This window comes from Condylura cristata, unplaced genomic scaffold, assembly GCF_000260355.1.
Source record: "Condylura cristata isolate star-nosed mole 26May11 unplaced genomic scaffold, ConCri1.0 scaffold00024, whole genome shotgun sequence".
In the NCBI taxonomy this organism is placed as follows: domain Eukaryota; kingdom Metazoa; phylum Chordata; class Mammalia; order Eulipotyphla; family Talpidae; genus Condylura; species Condylura cristata.
The window spans coordinates 15615816-15634499 of record NW_004567125.1 but is presented as its reverse complement, the minus strand read 5'-3'; the positions used below and the strand labels follow the sequence as shown (position 1 = coordinate 15634499).

General features: G+C 37.3%; 1 protein-coding gene across 1 annotated transcript in view; it reads left to right on the top strand.

Annotated features, from left to right (window-relative positions):
- Positions 1-15919: 15919 nt before the first annotated feature.
- SELP (selectin P (granule membrane protein 140kDa, antigen CD62)) overlaps positions 15920-18684 on the top strand; it is a 28009-nt gene continuing 25244 nt past the window's right edge. Inside the window, exon 1 of the mRNA XM_012728913.1 lies at positions 15920-16093. Coding sequence (XP_012584367.1) covers positions 15920-16093 — 174 coding nt within the window. The remainder of the gene's footprint in view (positions 16094-18684) is intronic.

Genomic DNA, 18684 nt, shown 5'->3' with positions numbered 1-18684 from the left:
TCCACAATTACCTCAAATCCACATAACAATGTTACAAGAAGAAATGAATTCTGTTCCATAGATGGAAAATCAGAGGCTCAGAGAAGTTCAATAAGTTATCTTGCCCTCCCTGCTCTGCAAAATAGGTGAGGTGCTTCAGTGGCTGCAGTTTCACAGGTCTGTACCCTAGTTTTTATATGCATAAATGAAATCTTTAAAAAAATAGATGAGGTGCCCCTGAAATGGTGAAGAGGAAGAAACAAGATTTTGAATTTGCTTGCCTGACTCGATAATGTGGCCTTTTCTCACTATTTTACTAATATCACATACCTTAGCAATAGATGGTATTTCTTCAACCATTCTACAGATAAAATCAATATTATTGTGATATTATTACATAATATTGAACTCACACTGTGTAGCAGGCTGTAGTAACAATGTGGAGTAATAATCTTGTCTCTGCTTGCTCAGAGCTTAGTGGGAAAATATATGATATATGTTCATAACATTTGTATGTATGTGTTATACATACAATTATATATATATTATGCAATATAATACAAATGATATTACTTATAATTTTTATACTATCTTAAAACCAACATAAGTTCATATGTATGTAATGTGTTCATGTAAGCATCTTTGTATTTTGCCTCAAATTCTTAACCACCTTTATCTTTCAAAGGTAGACATTTCAAGAATATGCAATGTTCTACATGTTTTAGATACATTTATTTACTCCTCACACCAAGTCTTTGAGGTCAACATTATCTTTGTTTCTGTTTTACAGATGAAGAAACTAAGGAGCAAGGATAACTTGACCAGGATTACAGAATTGGTTAATGACAGATCTGGGATTCAAATAGAGGGATTCTAGCCTCAGAGTTCAATTACTTAACTATTAATAATACTAACAATGATTGTCAATCATTAATTCATGACTGCAGTGATATATGCTATCAAGTAACACATAACATTACTTGTTTTTATTCAAGACTTTCAGGTTTTATTAAAATCTAGATGTGCATTTATAAAGAGAGAAAGAACCAAGGAATATGTATGTGTGTATATGTGCATGTACATATTTTGCATCAAATTCTTAACCAATTTTATCTTTCAAAGGTAGGGCTTCAAGAAATTTATTATTTATAATTTTTATAAAATCTAAAAAACAACAATGTAATATTTTATCATTCTAAAAATGATGTTATTTTCACTTCAGAAAAAAAAATGCTCCCTTTGGATGTTGAGTGAAATGAGTTAGGAAGAAGAAAAATACCAGACAATTTCACTCATGTGGAATATAGAGCAATAAAAAAGAGGAACAGAAAAACTAAAACAAAACAAGCCCTAGAAATTTGACTGTAGAATTGAGCTACCATAGTGGGAAGAATGACGGCGGGGAGAAACAGGGGGAGGAGACCTAATGAATTGTGGTGGAGGATTTTGGGAGTTTTGATGGTGGGTGTGCTGCTGTAACTTACATCTGAAGAGATACGAACCTATACCCCAAATCATTTACAGTGTTGTAAACCACTGATGCCGCAATTAAAATAATAACATTTAAAAAGCAAGGAAAAATATCCCTGTTGTTATAAAACCTAAGTTTTGATTGAAAAAAAAAAAATTAGTGGGGTGAATGTGCACAGGGGAAGAAACCCAATATGAATCTAATTTACTACTGTGGGGCTTTCCTTGGTGGCGCAGCGGGTTAAAACACTGCACTACGAAGCTTAAGCCACTGCCGCATGAGTTCGATTCCCACCTGCCCTGGAGGAGTCCACATGGCGAGTCAGACCTCTCCTGACCCGCCCGCTGCTCCCCTCAGCCCCGCTGCTCCCCTCAGCAGTGTACCTTGATGATCTGCCTGTTCTACTGCCCGCTCTGTCTCTGGTGAATCCTCTCACCCTCTGCATCTCTGGCCTGTACCCCAGTTCTATATGAATAAATAAATAAATCTTTAAAAAAAATTATTTCTAATTTACTACTGTGGTAAATGTATATACACACTGAGAATTACATCCAAAAGATTTCTCTTTTGAGAAATGTTAAATAAAGGTACATTGGCTTTACAACATTTCATAAAATATTCAAATATTTGAAAATTTGTGAGCAAATTTCAATCATTTAAATAAGCATTTTGCCTTTCAGAAATAAGACTAACACCAGACTGGGTCTGCCCTTCATGAGAAGCCATACCATGGTGAGGAAAGAGCAAAGCCTTCCAAATCATTCAGAACTGGGTTAACATCCTGGTTTTTCTTTGTTTAGTGACTTTGTTCCATTTATTTAAACTCAGATTCCACATACATGTATAAATGGAAGCTATGTCAGGACACAGAGTTGTTAGGCAATTACAGACCATTGTGAAATTGAACATCATGTATGTAAAGTAGTTGGCTCTTTTCTCCATAAATGTTAATTCTCTAATAAAGTAAATAATTTCTTTTAATATTAATATTTTTTGTACCACAAAGTATTTCAAGCCCTTTTTGGTGTGAATTGTATGATAAGCAAGAGAAGGATCTAGGGAGCCTCCTTGGTGGCACAGGAGTTAAGTCTCAGCACCATCAAGTTATTGGCAGGCACTGCAGCATGAATTCGATCTCCAGCCGGGGAACTGACCCCACATGGCACAGCAGACCTCTCCTGTCTCACTGTTCTCCTCAGCAGTGTATTTCAGTAGATCCACCTGTTCTCTCCCCACTCTGTCTCTGATAAATCCTCTCACTCCCGGCACCTCTGGCCTACACCTCAATTCTTATATGCATAAATAAAAATAAATCTTTTTTAAAAAAGATCTAGAATAAGAGAACGTGTGTGTGTGTGCAATCACGTGTATGCATATATAAATGGAGAAATGTACATATTTAAGTATCAAATTCTTAACTCCTATTATCTCTGAGGTGGTAGAATTTCTAGTGATTTTTATAAGTTTATTTTTATTAAAGTGGCTTCTATTTGCACTTGACTTTAATACTTGAGTATTAAAGCTACTTCCATATGCATTCTCCAGGCAGCCCTTCCTCTCTAGTCTATCTATCCCAGGGGTGAGGCTGGGCCTAGGGGTGAGATGATGAAGCATTAACAGCAGATGTGACCCTCTCCAGAGTCTCAGGGAACAGATATGGTAAAAAAGAGAAGTCTGAACTTCCATACTATGTCATTCATTTATTTATTTTCAGATTATTTTCCCCTGGCAATTTTTAAATACTTTCTACTTTACCTAGTAGGGACTAGAACCAAATTTTTCCCTGTGAATACTCTTTCCCTGTTAACTGTTTGTCAGGTATTGGACACAGGCTGTAGTCTCAGGAAAAAGAAACAAAGTAAATGCTCTCTTTAAAGGATGTAATCAAGGAACAAACCCACATTGTTGTAATGTATGGACAATCTGATCCAATAAAACTAAAATATTGCAGTTTTTCTCCATTCTCTTCTTACACCCAAATTTGCCTGCTAAAAAAAATTTTTTGTTTTTATTTATTCATGCAAACAAGAACTGGGGTATAGGCCAGAGGTATAAGGAGTGAGTGGGTTCTCCAGAGACAGAGTGGGGAGTAGAACAGGCAGATAGACTGAAATACACAGTGAATGGGAGCAGCAGGAGAGATAGAAGAGGTCTGATGTGCCATACAGGCCAGTTCCCTGGCTGGGGATTGAACTCATGCAGGAGTGACTGGTGATAGCTTGACAGTGTTGAGACCAACCCCTGTGCAACCAGAGAGATCCTAAAGAGAAACTGATGGCCTCTATTTTTAGAAAAGTGAACCCATGATCAAGGTAGAATGTTAAATTTTCCTACTTTTTATTATGTGATGTGAGAAGTTAGTTCTTGAATTTTTTTTTCAAGTACAGTATATGTATGACAAAGGGTACAGGTAAAAAATGTACAACTTAATTTTTATGAATTGAACATGCAGGTATCACTCATTCTCAGATAACTATACCCTAGAACCTTCCCTCATTACCTCTTCTAGTCATTAACTGCTCCTGCCCCCATAAATACTCCACCCCCTTCTGATTTCTAAAAGCAGGATTAGTCCAACCTGTTTTTGAACTTCAGCTAGAACCTCAGTATGTCCTCTTTTTTATATCTGGTTTCTCCCACTCAGTGATATATATATCTGGTTTCTCCCACTCATCTCTATGTGATGGTGTATAGATTGTTCACTATCATTGTGTTCTAGCAACTTGGTATATGTGAAATTTTTTTTATCAGATACTTGTTTGCCACATTTAGAGTAATAATAGTTATGTACTGATACGAAGGCCTTCTTTTTCCAATTCCCTAACTCCCCCAAGTGGAGTTTCCTAAAAGAGTTAGGCAAGGAAACTTCAGGGTAGAAAGGAAAATGTTGGATTCCCGTTAATACTGGTTTGTTTCAGTATTTCCACAATGGGTGGTGTTAGCAGGGAAGTGGAATGCTGTCTGGGAAAGGCATTACAGTTTATTATCCAAGTTTGCCAGGTCTATGTGACTGACTTCCTGTGAAATTCCCTAGGTGCTTGAAGACAGGAAGAGACACTGCCACCTCACAGCTCTTGTCCTGGTGTCCAAGCCAAAGCTGGGGCCGGGCTCATCTGTGACGCAATTTATATTGGTCTCTATTGCTGCCCAATTCGCCTTATTATCCTCTGACATCTCCTATTGCTCATTTAAGGAGCCAGTGAGTTTATTCATCTTAGATAGGCATATGACTGTGATTTAACTTGGGGCTTGTGGGTATTTCTCCATCACATATCCCAGCTTGGATCTTAGAGATGGATGGTATGAATAAGACAACTTTCCTGGACCACACCATGACTCTTGGTGTGTACTTATATCTTCACATTAGAGATAAATGCAGATAAATATGTCGCAAGATGAAGAGTAAGAATTGACTGACCTAGTAAGGTATAGGGAATTCTGGTGAGAATTTGAATCTTCTACAGGCAACAGAGAGCAATTTGTAATTCCATATTAAAGATCGGGATCTGTTAGTACCATCTGCATTTTTCTTGAAAGGTAAGGTCCATCATGTTCTTGGGGATGGGAGGATCTAAAATCCAATGCTAGGGCCTCACTGGTGGCACAATGTTAAAGCACAACACTATGAAGCTGTCCACAAACACTGCAGCATGAATTTGAGTTCCATCCCTGGCCAGGGAGCTGATCCACACGGTGCAGCAGACCTCTCCTGTCTTATCTGCTGCTCCCCTCAACAGTTTATTTCAGTTGATCTGCCTGTTGTGTTCCCCTCTCTGTCTCTGGTGAGCCCTCTATACCCTGCATCTCTGGGCTGTAGCCCAGGCCTTGTATGAATAAATAAATCTTTAAAAAAAAAACTAAAATAAAATAAAATCCAATGCTTGCAGCTCTCCTCCCTGCCTGTGTCTATGCAGATGACTCTCTTTTTCTTAAAACTTGTTCTTTCAAATGTAAAAACAAAGAACAAACAAAACCCAGTGCTTCCCTTTGTATTTTGTGTGTTTTTGTCGAATGATACTTCATTGAATCATTTTCCTTTGTACCTCTTAACTAGCTGTGCACTGCCCCACATCACTGCTGATGTCATGAGGGTGGTGACTATTAACATTGCAGCCCACAGCCTGAGAGATCCCTAGCAAATTTTCCCCTAAAGTTGGGTGCTGCTTCTGTCCTCAGGTGATGTTGAAAATCTCATCAAAAATTATAATTCCACTATAGTGAATGTTTCCCTGTTTCTTAGCAGATTCTTGAGGGCTCCAACTATAAAAGAAGAGGTAGAGGTATTACTTTGATCTGGTCCTGTCAGTTCTGAATGGTCAGTTTCACTGTAACCCTTAGACCCTACCACTCAACAATTGTCCAAGAAATGTCATCATCAACATTTTTAGAGACAGATCCAGGGGTCAGTCTTGGCAGTGACAGCAGCCATGGCACAGACTTCCCCACAGGAGAGCCACAGGTATAAAACTTAGATCTTGTTGGGGTAGAACTTAGTCAGCATGGTGGAGGTGGCTGGTGGATGAACCCAGATTCTGGCCAACTGGAAAAACTTGCCCCTTGCCCTCCTCCAAGCTGAGAGAATGTCTCTGTGTCTACCTTGATCTGGTGTTGTCATAGTCCAAGTAGGGAAGCTCAGGTATTCACCATTCAAAATATTAGTCATCTCTTCTATTTTTTAGGTAGTTGTTTAGTACATTTACTGTGTGCAAGGCAGGTACTTAACTATAATTATAATATTATAATATTTATCTCTCCCAGGGATGTTGGCATTTTTTTTTTTAAGATTTAGAACTGGGGTACAGGCCAGAGATGCGGAGGGTGAGAGGATTCACTAGAGACAGAGTGGGGAGCAGAACAGGCAGATCGATGAAGTACACTGCTGAGGGGAGCAGCGGGCGGGTCAGGAGAGGTCTGCCTCGCCATGTGGATCTCCTCCGGGGCAGGCGGGAATCGAACTCATGTGGAAGTGGCTCAAGCTTCTCAGTGCTGTGCTTTAACCCACTGCACCACCAGGGAGGACCCGGATGTTGGCATTTTAACAGAAGATCCTGAATAGCTAAATTCAAAGAATAAATACCAACTTTTTTTTTAATGAATAAAACTAGTAATAGGTATTATTTTATAGTTATCATATTCTTTTATTCCTAACTGCTTTGTTTTAGACAGCAAGTAAAATGTTGGGCAGAAGTGGAAATAAAGGAGCTTTATTATTGATCTTAAAATAAATGTGTAAAATACCTCACTATTAAGCAGAATGCTTATTGTAGAAGATTCAAGTTCTCAACACATACAATGTTATAAAATTCCTGACCCCTTTAATTTTTTAAAAGAATGAATATTGAATTTAACTCATGACTATTTTCTCCTTCAGTTTGTTGATATAGAGACTTAAATCACTGATTTTTTTATTATTAAAACAATTGTGTATTATTAAGCCTAAATCCAAATTGATCATAGTACATTATAATATAGCCTCATTATTTACTAAGTCACACAGTAAAAATTAAAATCAGAGAAGTTGAGCTACTGGCACAAGATCACATAGCCAAGTATGTGTTTAAAGAAAAGAAAGCAGATTATTAAAACCATGAACTTCTGAGAAACATAGATTAGAAGAAATGTATTCAACTAACAGGAGTTTAGAGATTAGCAGCAGATCACTTCATTCAGAAAGAACCACTCTTCCCATTGAATACAGACACCTAGAACTAAATTTGCCTTGAACCCCTATTCTCTGGGACCCCAAGTTTCCATTTAAGGTCATGCAAAGTCCCCCTCGCCTTTTAAGTAAATCTTCAAGGGCATTTATCCTTTGGGTAAGACAATTTTCTTTTATCAGGAGGCAGGATTACATGAGGATCAAAGAATTGGTCTTGGTTTGATTACTTTGACAATACAGTGCTGCTTTTTCTGTTTATTAATATATAATCTAGGGCCTCCTTGATGGTACAGGGGTTAAAGTCTCAGTGCTATCAAGTCATTGTCAGTCACTGCAGCATGAGTGTGATTTCTGCCCAGAGAGGTGATTCACATGCTGCTCCCCTCAGTAGTATATTTCAGTAGATCTGCCTGTTCTGCTCCCCACTCTGTCCCTGGTGAATCCTCTCACCTTCCGCATCTCTGGCCTGTACCCCTGTTCTCTATGAATAAATAAATAAAGATACAGCATCCAAGGCAATGGTGAAGGAAAGGATAAACAGATGAGACTACATCAAGTTAAAGAGCTTGTACAACAAAAGAGACTTTACAAAAAACGGACATCCCACTGATTGGGAAAAAATTTTCTCACACAATACTAGCGATAAAGGATTAATCACAAAGGTATACAAAGGACAGGTGAAACTCACCAAAAATAAAGTAAACAACCCCATCAAAAAATGGGCAGAAGAGCTAAAAAGACACTCCTCCAAAGAGGAAATGCAGATGGCCAACAAGCATCTGAAAAAATATTCAACATAACTTGTAATAAGGGAGGGGCAAATTAAAACCAAAATGAGCTACCACCTCACATCACTGAGAATGGCACATCTTAAAACAACTAGCAACAACAAGCTTGGTGAAGATGTGGAGAAAAAGGAACTTTCCTGCACTGCTAGAGGGGATTCAAATTAGTACAACCACTACGGAAAATTGTTTGGAGGTTTCCCAAACTGCTAAAAATGGAGCTTTCCATATGATCCAGCAATCCCACTCCTAGGTATCTTCCCAAAAGACACAAAAACACCGATTCAAAAAGACAACTGAATCCCCATGTTTATTGTTGCTTTATTCACAATAGGAAAGACATGGAAACAGCCCAAATGCCCAAAAGTTAGATGACTGGATTAAAAAGATGTGGTACATATACACAATAGAATACTCAGCAATCAAAAAGATAAAAAACTCATAATTTTTGCAGCAACATGGATGGAGCTGGAAGGGTTCATGCTCAGTGAAATAAGCCAGAAAGAAAAAGGAAAATACCAGATGGTATCACTCATAGTAGGAGCATAAAGGACCTGGGCGGAGGGTGGGGTTGGGGGGTGGAATAATAATGAACAACTATATACCAGAGATATTTTACGGGGGTAGAATGGAGAATGAGATAAAAAATGGAGGGGGGGTTAATGTACAGGACTATGGTGATGGCACACAGGTGACTCGATGATGGGAAGCCAATGGGTATTACAACTGAGATGGAAAATTTTTTTAAAATTAAAGATTGGAATAAAAGTGGGACAATGGGCAAGCCCATATACTGTTGGTGAGAGCTCAAGTTTGTACTTTCATGGAGAATAATGAAATAATATATGTCAACATTTTAAAGGCACATATATTTTAACCTAGAAGCTCCATTTCCAGCAATTTCCCTAGAGAAATTAAAGGATAAATATAGGTAAAGCTAAATATGCTAGGATATTGTACAGTGTTTTGATAGCAAGGAATTTTGAGTAGCAAGATATTTATTAATTTCATTTTTGTGTGTTTTTATTCTTGTCAATTTTATTAGTAGTGGTTACATTGGTTTATGTAGTTATTTGTTTTTTAGAAGTATAAGCTGTCTCCCTTCAGATGCTGTTGCTACACTGTACTTACCATCAAGGCACCCAATAAGGGCTTTTTAAATCAGATAGGTGCATTATATAAGGGAATGCTAAGCAGCCACTATAAAGAATGAAGTAGACCTCTACTTAATAATCTGAAAAGAATTCTTTAATAAGTGACTCATTGTGAAGAAACAAAAAGAAAACTAAAATTGGAAAATTTTTATGTTAAAAATGTATTTGTGAATATTGAATTAAAGTTTCCTGAATGATGCTATAATAGTGATATAATGGATGATTTACACTTCTTTTTCTTTCTGAATAGTACAGATCTTTTTTTTTTTTTTTTTTTTTTTTTTTTTTTTGCATATAGTTGCTCATAGTATTCTCTGATTATTCTTTTGATTTCTGCTGGGTCTGTTGTTATTTCTCCTCTTTCGTTAATGATTCTGTTTATTTGTGCTTTCTCTTGTTTTTTCTTTGTGAGTCTGGCTAGTGGCCTGTCTATTTTGTTTATTTTTTTCAAAGAACCAACTTTTGGTTTCATTGATTTTTTGGACTGTTTTCCTGATTTCCATTTCATTTATTTCTGATTTGATTTTTATTATTTCTTGTCTTCTGCTGGCTTTTGGGTTATTTTGTTGTTCTTTTTCCAATTCTTTAAAGTGGGACATTAGGTTATTTCTTTCAGCTATTTCTTGTTTCTTTATAGTACAGATCTTTTAATGATTATATTAACTTTTATATTTCATTTTAGGAAAGAAGTTTCTTGTGGAAATTTATTTTGATGAATTACATTGATAGATGATCAAAAAATATTAGTTTTAGTTTAATAACTTGTGAAACAATAAACTCTTACTTTAAAATGAGGTGAACACTTAGTAAGCATAATTTAAAGACAAAAAAGAATTAAATTAATTAAATTAAAATCCCAAATGATGCCTTTTCCTGTCTTTTTTTGTTATAAGGAAAGCAAATCCCTTGGAGACTATTATACCTCCTGGTAAGACAATGTCCCTTTTAACAGGAACCAGAACCATAGACTTATTTGAAGATTTAAAAAAAAAGAATTTGATTTGATTACTTCCAGCTAAGTGACTTTAAACAGTTGCTATTTTTCCGATCTTTTGTTTTATTATAATTTATTGCTTAATATCTCAGCAGGAGTTTATAGGAGTTTAAATATATTACCTTTTCTAATAATCAAAATATGTCAGGAAAAGGAAGCAATTATAAACACCTATGTCAATTCTGAAATACAGTTCAAAGTTACCTATTGATTTGCAGGACTCACTCAGGGGCTTTTGGGCCAGGGAGGTGCAACTGGGTCTCCCAGGCCCTAATATACTTTGAATGTGAAAAACACTTCCTAATTCAACTGATGAACTTAGGGTATTTTTTGTGTGTACAAAAGAACCTAACTTATTTCATACGAGACTTTTTTCTTCTAAATGCTCTTCCTGACCACTTCTTCATCAGACTAAGTTGTCCTCTTGTGGAGAACAAAACAAAGCATGTGTGTACCGCCTTCTCCACACTTTTCATATGACCATCTTCTATACCAGGGGGTGTGTCTTGTTCATCTTTTTGTTTCTAGAGTGTAGTTTGGAAAATAGCACAGAGCAGGCCCTCATGAGAATGTGTAGGAAAGAAGTAATCCCTGGCTGTGGCTAAGTGGCATAACTATGATAATGTGGCGTGTGTTATAAGAATCCATTTCTATTTAAGGTTATGTGGGCAAACAGCTTTCTAAAAGCTCATGTTTACTGCTTGAGACCTTTGCCGAGATGACCGATTTCCTTCCCTTTCAAAAACTGGAGAGCAAAGATAGAGAGAAACAATGTTTATGCCTAACACCACAGGCCAACTTAAACAGAATTTCAGGAGGGTTAGAAGTCCCCAAAATTACTGTAGATTAAATTTCTAGAGCTATATGGGGGAAACTAACATCTTTGCCCGTCACTATGTTAACCATCAGAAGTGGGACAGACATTTCAGACCAATAAGACAAAAGGGCTCCCTTTGGGAAGTTTAGATGAGGCCATTTAGGCTGGGAGAAGGTAGAATTTATTCTTCATTTTTAATCTTATATCAATACTTACAATGCAATACTTACAATAGCAATGTATTAATACATCTACTTATGCACTGGGGTTAGTTGTAATTATAGCAAAAATATATTTTAAAATATCAGGAAGGTTTATGATATATCATCATATAGAAAAAGCAAGTTTTAAAACAGAATGTACATTGTGAGTCTAATCACATGACTGACAGAATTTTGGGTGACTGGTGATTTTTGTAATTCTCATTGTTTTTTAACAATGAATATATATTAGATTGACACTAAAAAGCTATATGTTTTGCTTTTTCTTAAATTGCAAGTTGTGATCCTTCAGCCTTTTATGTAGAAAATTCTCCAGTTTTCTCTGAGTAGACAGATTAGCTGAGCAGGTTGAACATCCTGAGTAATTCACTGTCTTCTGGTCAACCTGAGGACACAAGAAGACACACTCTGCGTGTCCTAGGAGACCCAGTATGGTCTGTGTGCTCCCTATGTCTCCAGCTTTCACTGCCATCTAACCACTATGACTGTCTCAAGGGATCCACACTGCTCCAAGAAACATTTGCTGGCCTAGAATATTCTCCCTTCCCAGTATGTTCATGCTATTTAAATTAAGGCCCTCAGTTCTGATGTCATTTTCTCCAAGGAACCTTGCTCAGGTCAAGTTCTATCATACCCTTTAACTGACCAACATTTTTTCCTTCATTTACTTGTGTGATTTTAATTTAATATCTAATAACTGACCCCCCAAAAGCAACAACAACAAATAGTTGTGAACTCCATGAAGGTTTGGCTTATCATTAAATCCCTAGTGCCAGCACACTGAGACTCAAAGGGATTTAAATATCATTGTACATATTATGCACCACAGTAATGAAATAAATAAAATTCAGAGAGGATGATTAGGTGGAATACTTTCATAGTGTCTACCCAGAGTCATCCATGTAATCAATGAGTCATCTGTGTTTGTTGAGTGTCTAATTGCCCTCTGCTAGACACTTCAGGAGAAGCAAAGTTAATATAGGAGAGGGTACCTGCTCCCTGAGGGAATTTATGGTGTACTATCAAAAGATGAGAAACATACAAATGAGATCAGTAACGTAACTTATTAAATCATATTAGAAGTATATTATGCTTTTAAGGGCTGCATAATTTAAAAAACCTTAATGCTCCACATAGATTATACCCACTTCAGCAAGTAGGATTTAGTGTGAACCATAGCATTTAAATAAAATCAAGTGGTATGTTGATCCCATTCCTATTTCTAGGGATTGTCTTCTGCTTCCCTCACACTTGCTAAAATTAACATTATCCAAATTAAACATATTATTCATAAGAACTTATAGTCTATATATCACCTCCCTCATATCTACCTTAGAAAATCTTTTTTAAGAGGTAAAAAAATGGCGAAAAGAAGACTAGGGATTAAAAACTAGAACAGAATGAAGTGGTGGTGAGTATAACAAAAAATAATAGCTAACACCTAATTTTGTGGGATATTGCTCAAAGAAAAGAAATTTAACATAATTAATGTGGTTATCCTAACTAACACTTCCATGCTTTTGGTGACCATTGTTATCCTTCTTTATTAACAGAACTAAGGGACCTGAGTCACACAGAGGATAGTAACTGGCCGAGTGATACAGCTGATAGGAGGCAGAGTCAGGCAGTCTGGGCTGAGGGACTGGGTTCTGAACCACCCTATCACGCTGCCTCCAAGTTCCCCATTCTTTTCTCTCTTGAATATCCCTTGTCCACCTGTCATCATTCCTTCCACATCACCTCCCCCACCCCAGTCTTTCTATTTCTGTTAGGGTCTTCAATTCCTAATGACAAGTGCTTGCCAAGTAGCATTAAATAAATCATCCTTATCTTTGGTGTTTTTTCCTATATTATTCCATCTTGAATCTATCCATGAGATCCCTGTTATAAGTTATAGCAATCAAGGAGTGAATAAAGAATAGTACCATTATCTCACAACTAGAATTCTAAGAGGATAAATTAAAGTTAGGGCTTTTTGAATTGACACACTTGATTTTGCTGTTACCAGATCTTAATAATGATGATAATAATAATACTAATATTTATTGAGTGCTAATTGTGTGCCAAATATTGTTACAAATACTTTCCTTATATTAACTCATTTAATCATAAGTTAAACCTACCATGTAAGTTCTGTGATTATCGTTTTGTTTCTCATTTGATAAAATAGGCATCAATATTTTATGTAAGTTTCTTGATGAGCAGCCAGAAGTAAAACCAAGCTGGATCTGATATGACTTAATGATGGAATCCAAGTCTCTCTCTTTTTTTTTAAGTGTGTGTGTGTGTGTTTTAAGATTTATTTATTTATCTATGCATACAGAACTGGGGTACAGGCCAGAGGTGCAGGGGTGGTGAGAGAATTCACCAGAGACAAAGTGGGGAGCAGAACAGGCAGGTCTACGAAGTACACTGCTGAGGGGAGCAGCGCGTGAGACAGGAGAGTTCTGCTGCACAGTGTGGATCACCTCTGGGGTTGGGGATCGAACTTAGACTGAAGAGGTGGCTGCGGTGCAGCCAGTTTACAGCACTGCGTCCTAACCAGTTGCACCATCAGGGAGGGCCCAGAATCCAAGTCTTAACCACTGTGTCTTAACCACCAGCTTTCTAGTCCCACACTTTTACCTTTACATGTTTACATCTCTTTTTCTGATATCAGAAGTATAATACTCCAGGTCTGTTTAGACAGCATTTTCAAATTGTCCCAACAATTGCCACAAATTGCCAGAATCCCCTCAGTGGCTTTTTCCTTTCCTACCTAATTTTTTTGGTTACTATTTCTGTTCTTTTCCTTAGAATAAGAGTGAATGTTTATACACTGAGATTTCACAATAACTGGGTAATCTAAACTCTAACATTATTATTAAGTGGGTTTTCCACATATATGCTCTTAAATTGGGTCTCATATCATAATCAAAGGAAACTTGACCCCTGGGTGTGAGCACTATTCCTGCATTGCTTCACCAGTCTAGAATATTCAGGGGTGACTCACACCTGCCTATCTCCAAACCATCTCCCACGGATGTAGACGACCCCCTGTTTACTCAGTGAAAGCTATGTCTAAGTTGCCAGCAATGCTCTGTATTAACAACATTCTAATCTTATGGGAAGGGCTGTGGTGAATTTCTGGAAAGTGAATAGGAAGTTGTTCTCTAAGCCTGACACTAAGGGGAGGTAGGAAGACTATATATAACAGAAACTGTGTTGGGCACATCACATAAAGCTAACCGAATAACAGAGGAAATGGTAAGTCCATTTTTCTTTCTTATGGGAAATAACTGAGTTGATGTGGTTTGTGGCTAAGTTGGGCAGGTAAAGCTTCAGATAGTGAGGAAGAGTAATTATGTTGGATATCCTTTTAGAATTAGTAAGCAATTTAAAACCTGCTTTCCACTTCAACTTTCCTTAAAACTTACAACTTATTTCTATTCTGCAAATGAAGCCCTCTGCCTTATGGAAACTGTGTGTTTATCTAAGGGTGCATTGTTATGCATCATGTCATCTGGGTCTGGACTCCTGTGTATGGCTCCACAGTTGCTGTTTTTCCTACAAAAGCACATAGGGACTTACTTGAATAGATCTTGGCAAATCTTCAACCCCCTTTGAAAGGACTGCTCTCCTCTTTGGGCTGAATGCAAAGCTGGACTATTCTCCTGTTGAAAAGCTTCTTACTCCAGCTTTCCTGTTTCTTTCTCTGAGCCCAGAGTCTGAGTCTGAGACTGAGTTGGAGTATCTACTGTGTCACTGTAAAGATCAAAGGAGATTTCACTGAAAAACATTTAGATCTGAACCTGACATAATTACTCATCAGTAAGTGTCAGCAATTATTATGACAAAGAGAAAATTCTTGGGGTTTAGTATGGTTTGCTATCTAGGGAAGGCCCAAGGAAAACAAGGCATTCATGAGTTTCTGTAAGTAAATTTTACCTCAACTCCACAGATGTATCTAATAGAGTCCCAAGGTCCCAAATCTCATAGTCCATGGCTAGAGAGGGGATCAAACTGTTTTTGAGTGCTTCCTATGGAATACCAAAAGAAAACAACCTTTGCACACAGTCTGTCCACCTCTGTGCTTTACTGTAGAACTCTTTTCAATACCTTTTTTTAAAGATTTATTTATTTATGCATACAGAACTGGGGTACAGGCCAGAGGTGCACCGGCAGAAAGGATTCACCTAAGACAGAGTGGGGAGCAGAACAGGCAGATTGACGAAGTACACTGGAGAGGGGAGCAGCAAGTGAGGCAGGAGAGGTCTGCTGCACCTTGTGGGTTACCACCTCCCTGGCCAGGGATCGAACTCATGCTGAAGCTATTGTGGTTAGCTTCATAGTGCTACACTTTAACACACTGCACCACCAGGGAGATCACCACTCTTCAATACTTGTAAAGAGGATTTACTGTGAGGATGAGTGAGGGGGAGACACAGATAGGAGAGTGAAGAGAAGAGGAATGAATGAGTCTGTCCTCATGTTGAATCCTGAAGACATAGGGAGGTAGATCACATTAGTCTTTTCTATATCATACTTATCATGGATTAGTCAATTTTAATGAATGAGCAGTTATTCCTCTCTTCCTTCACTTTGGTAACCTCTTCTACTTCAGAGATAAGTAAACATATTGGATGACATAGTTTTTTGAAACTTTGGTGAAATGTACAACTCTGCTTTCCATTGAAAATGCAAACATTCACACAAACACCAAGTTTGGTGGACCACACTAAGAGCTCCTAGACTTCTATGTGGGTTCTGGCTAAGAATTCCACCCTATCATCTCCTTTGATTTATGCTCAGAAGTTCTTTCACTGGCATCCTGAAACAAGACTCGGTTTGGTAATTAAAATGTCAATGATAAAGTTACAAGGATGGTGGAACAGAGAGCTAGAGAGAAAAGACCAAGAATGGAAGGAAGATAAGAACAATGAATCGCAGAGCAAAGGGAAAAATCAAGCACTGTTTAGGCAGAAGACAAAGGATCAGGGCAACTATATCAAGCTTGTCTTCAACATGGTAGAGGTACATAATCATCTTTCCATGGTACAACTATTACCAACTCTATAAGTAACCCACAACACTGGCAGTCAAGGGACTCCTATGATCTAATACTCCTTCCTATGCAAAGTGAGGTCCAGGGAAAGACAGTTGACCCTCCCACATTTTCCCCCACTTTTCCCTGAACACCACAATCACTTTTAGTTCTCTAGAAGGGTATAATTCAAGATAATCACAGTGCAAAGCAGACTTAATTGTTTACACAGATTCAGGATATTATTCTAGTTACCTAGTCTCAGATAACTTCCGGTGAATTCCAGTTTGAAGCAGGCTGCCAAAGAACATCAAACTGAAAATTAGCAGGTGGTCATTTCTCCCAGAGAGGCATTTATTTCCCCCCCCCCAAAACTTTATTAACTTGCTTAGTGACACAAGGACAGAGTTCATAACTCCTTATCATCCTACATCCAATACTAACTTGAAGACAACATTGTAGAACAGGGGCAGGTGTGAGAAAGTCTGCCCATCCCAAGGAAAAATTTTAAGCACCACTTGTTCTCCATATCCACACACAATACACTTCTCAGCTGCCAACATACATTTAAAATATTACTGCAAATGCATCTCTAAATGAGAAAGGATTTTTTCCAATTTATTCCTGTCGACGAATATTATTGATATAATCAGATGAGTTCAAATCAATCCTAGTTATTATTTCAATTTTAAGGATTTAAATATTGAGAAACCTCATTCACATCAAAAGTAGATGGAAATAAAAGTTGTACATAGAAATGTCTCTCCGTTTTTTAAACTTTCTCCAAGTTATATGCCCAGAATTATATAGTGATTTATCATCAGAATTTTAATCACTGGTTTAGCATCTGACAACTTAGTTGGATCATCCATCAAAGGATGAATGATTGAAGGAAACATCAAAGCCATTGCACTTGGAAAGCACTTGTCCCAGCATTATTAGGAGCAGTCAAGCTCTCAGTACCTTCCCAATACATTATATTGTCCCTGGACGGCATACCACCTAAACCCTATAATAAGTGAGAGTCAGATTAGTAAAAGGCATGATTTCTTTTCTAAAGTAGGAGAAGGGCACATTCTTAGATCAGTTTTAGTAAAGAATACATGCAGAAGTTGGGAAATAGTAACATAGATTTATTTAAAATGTCTCTTGCTGGTGAACCGCTTGAGAAGTCAGGCCCAGTTTAAAGATTTCTGTTGGTTCACTTGGTGTGATGTTTTTGGGTACTGAATAGAAATCTAGTTGTAGTAATAGCTGGTGATATAAAAACGAAACAAAAAGAAACCCAGAGAAATTGATGGAATTAAGTTCCCACTAACGGATTATTTCCATAGTTCCTATTCTAATAAATAGCATCAGACAGCATACTACTATCATATGCTTAGTATTTAACTATAGGTCCTGCAGACATCAGTTATTGGTGTCCTAGCTCATAAAAACACAGACTATGCTGAAATGGAAAAGTACCAGACTTTTTTTTTTATGATTTTTCTTTCTTTTTTATTCAATATTTTTTTCATAGTTCATTCTTTTATTTCTGAATTTATTTTTTTTATTACAAAGTTTATTTTTACATCATTTTGCACTTTTTTTTTTTAATCTCGATTGTAATCCCCGCGGGTTTCCCATCACCAAATCACCCCTGTGCCACCACCATAGTCTCGTGCATTTCCCTCCCTTCCCCCCCCCATTTTTTATCCCAGTACCAGACTTTTTATACAAAGATGACCCCACTATCAGAAGTCATCTTTTCATTTACATAGTTCCATTTATGTCTTCCTCACTATCAGGTTAGGCTATAGATAGTAGTGCATGGACACACATACACACACACACACACACACACACAACTCTATACCACCCCATATACACTATATAATCTATTATTGGAGAGTGGCCCTATAGCAATTCAGAATTTAGAGGGGTTTTCAGTAGTGATTTGATTAGAAGATCTGTAAAACGTCCATTACATTGGTTCTCTATTCATGATTATGTCGGGGCAGTTTTGGAGGTGTTGTAGCTGTTAGCTATAGTCATATCACATACTCTATCATCTTAGGCAACAGCATAGCATTTTTATACAAGCCTAGGTTTATGGCCACAGAAAAGTAGAGTGGAAAAAGGTCTTGTTTCAAAGTCAGGCTCTGCTGCTGTCATGTTTGCTATGTTACTTAAACTCTCCAATCTTCACTATTTTCATATATAACATGAAGGAGTAGGACAACACATTTCCAGAAAGTATTTGTCTAAAATATTTAAAAATGATTAAAAAAAATTTGGTAAAATCCCAACAAAAGGAAACATATAGAACTAACACTTACATTTAAATAGGTCCAAGGGGAATATGTCTGAGATATACATGTGTGTGCACATATACACACATATTAATCATTGATTAGCATTGTAGATTTAGGCTAAACGGTAAAGCAAAAATAATAATAATAATAAAACACCAGAATACGCTCAATAATATAGAAGAGATGGCATGGGATAGCACTGTTGCTGCCCTGTGCAAAGGACATACAAGGGGGTCTGTATGACACCTGGTTATGGCATACCAGTTCCTAAAGATGGATGACTG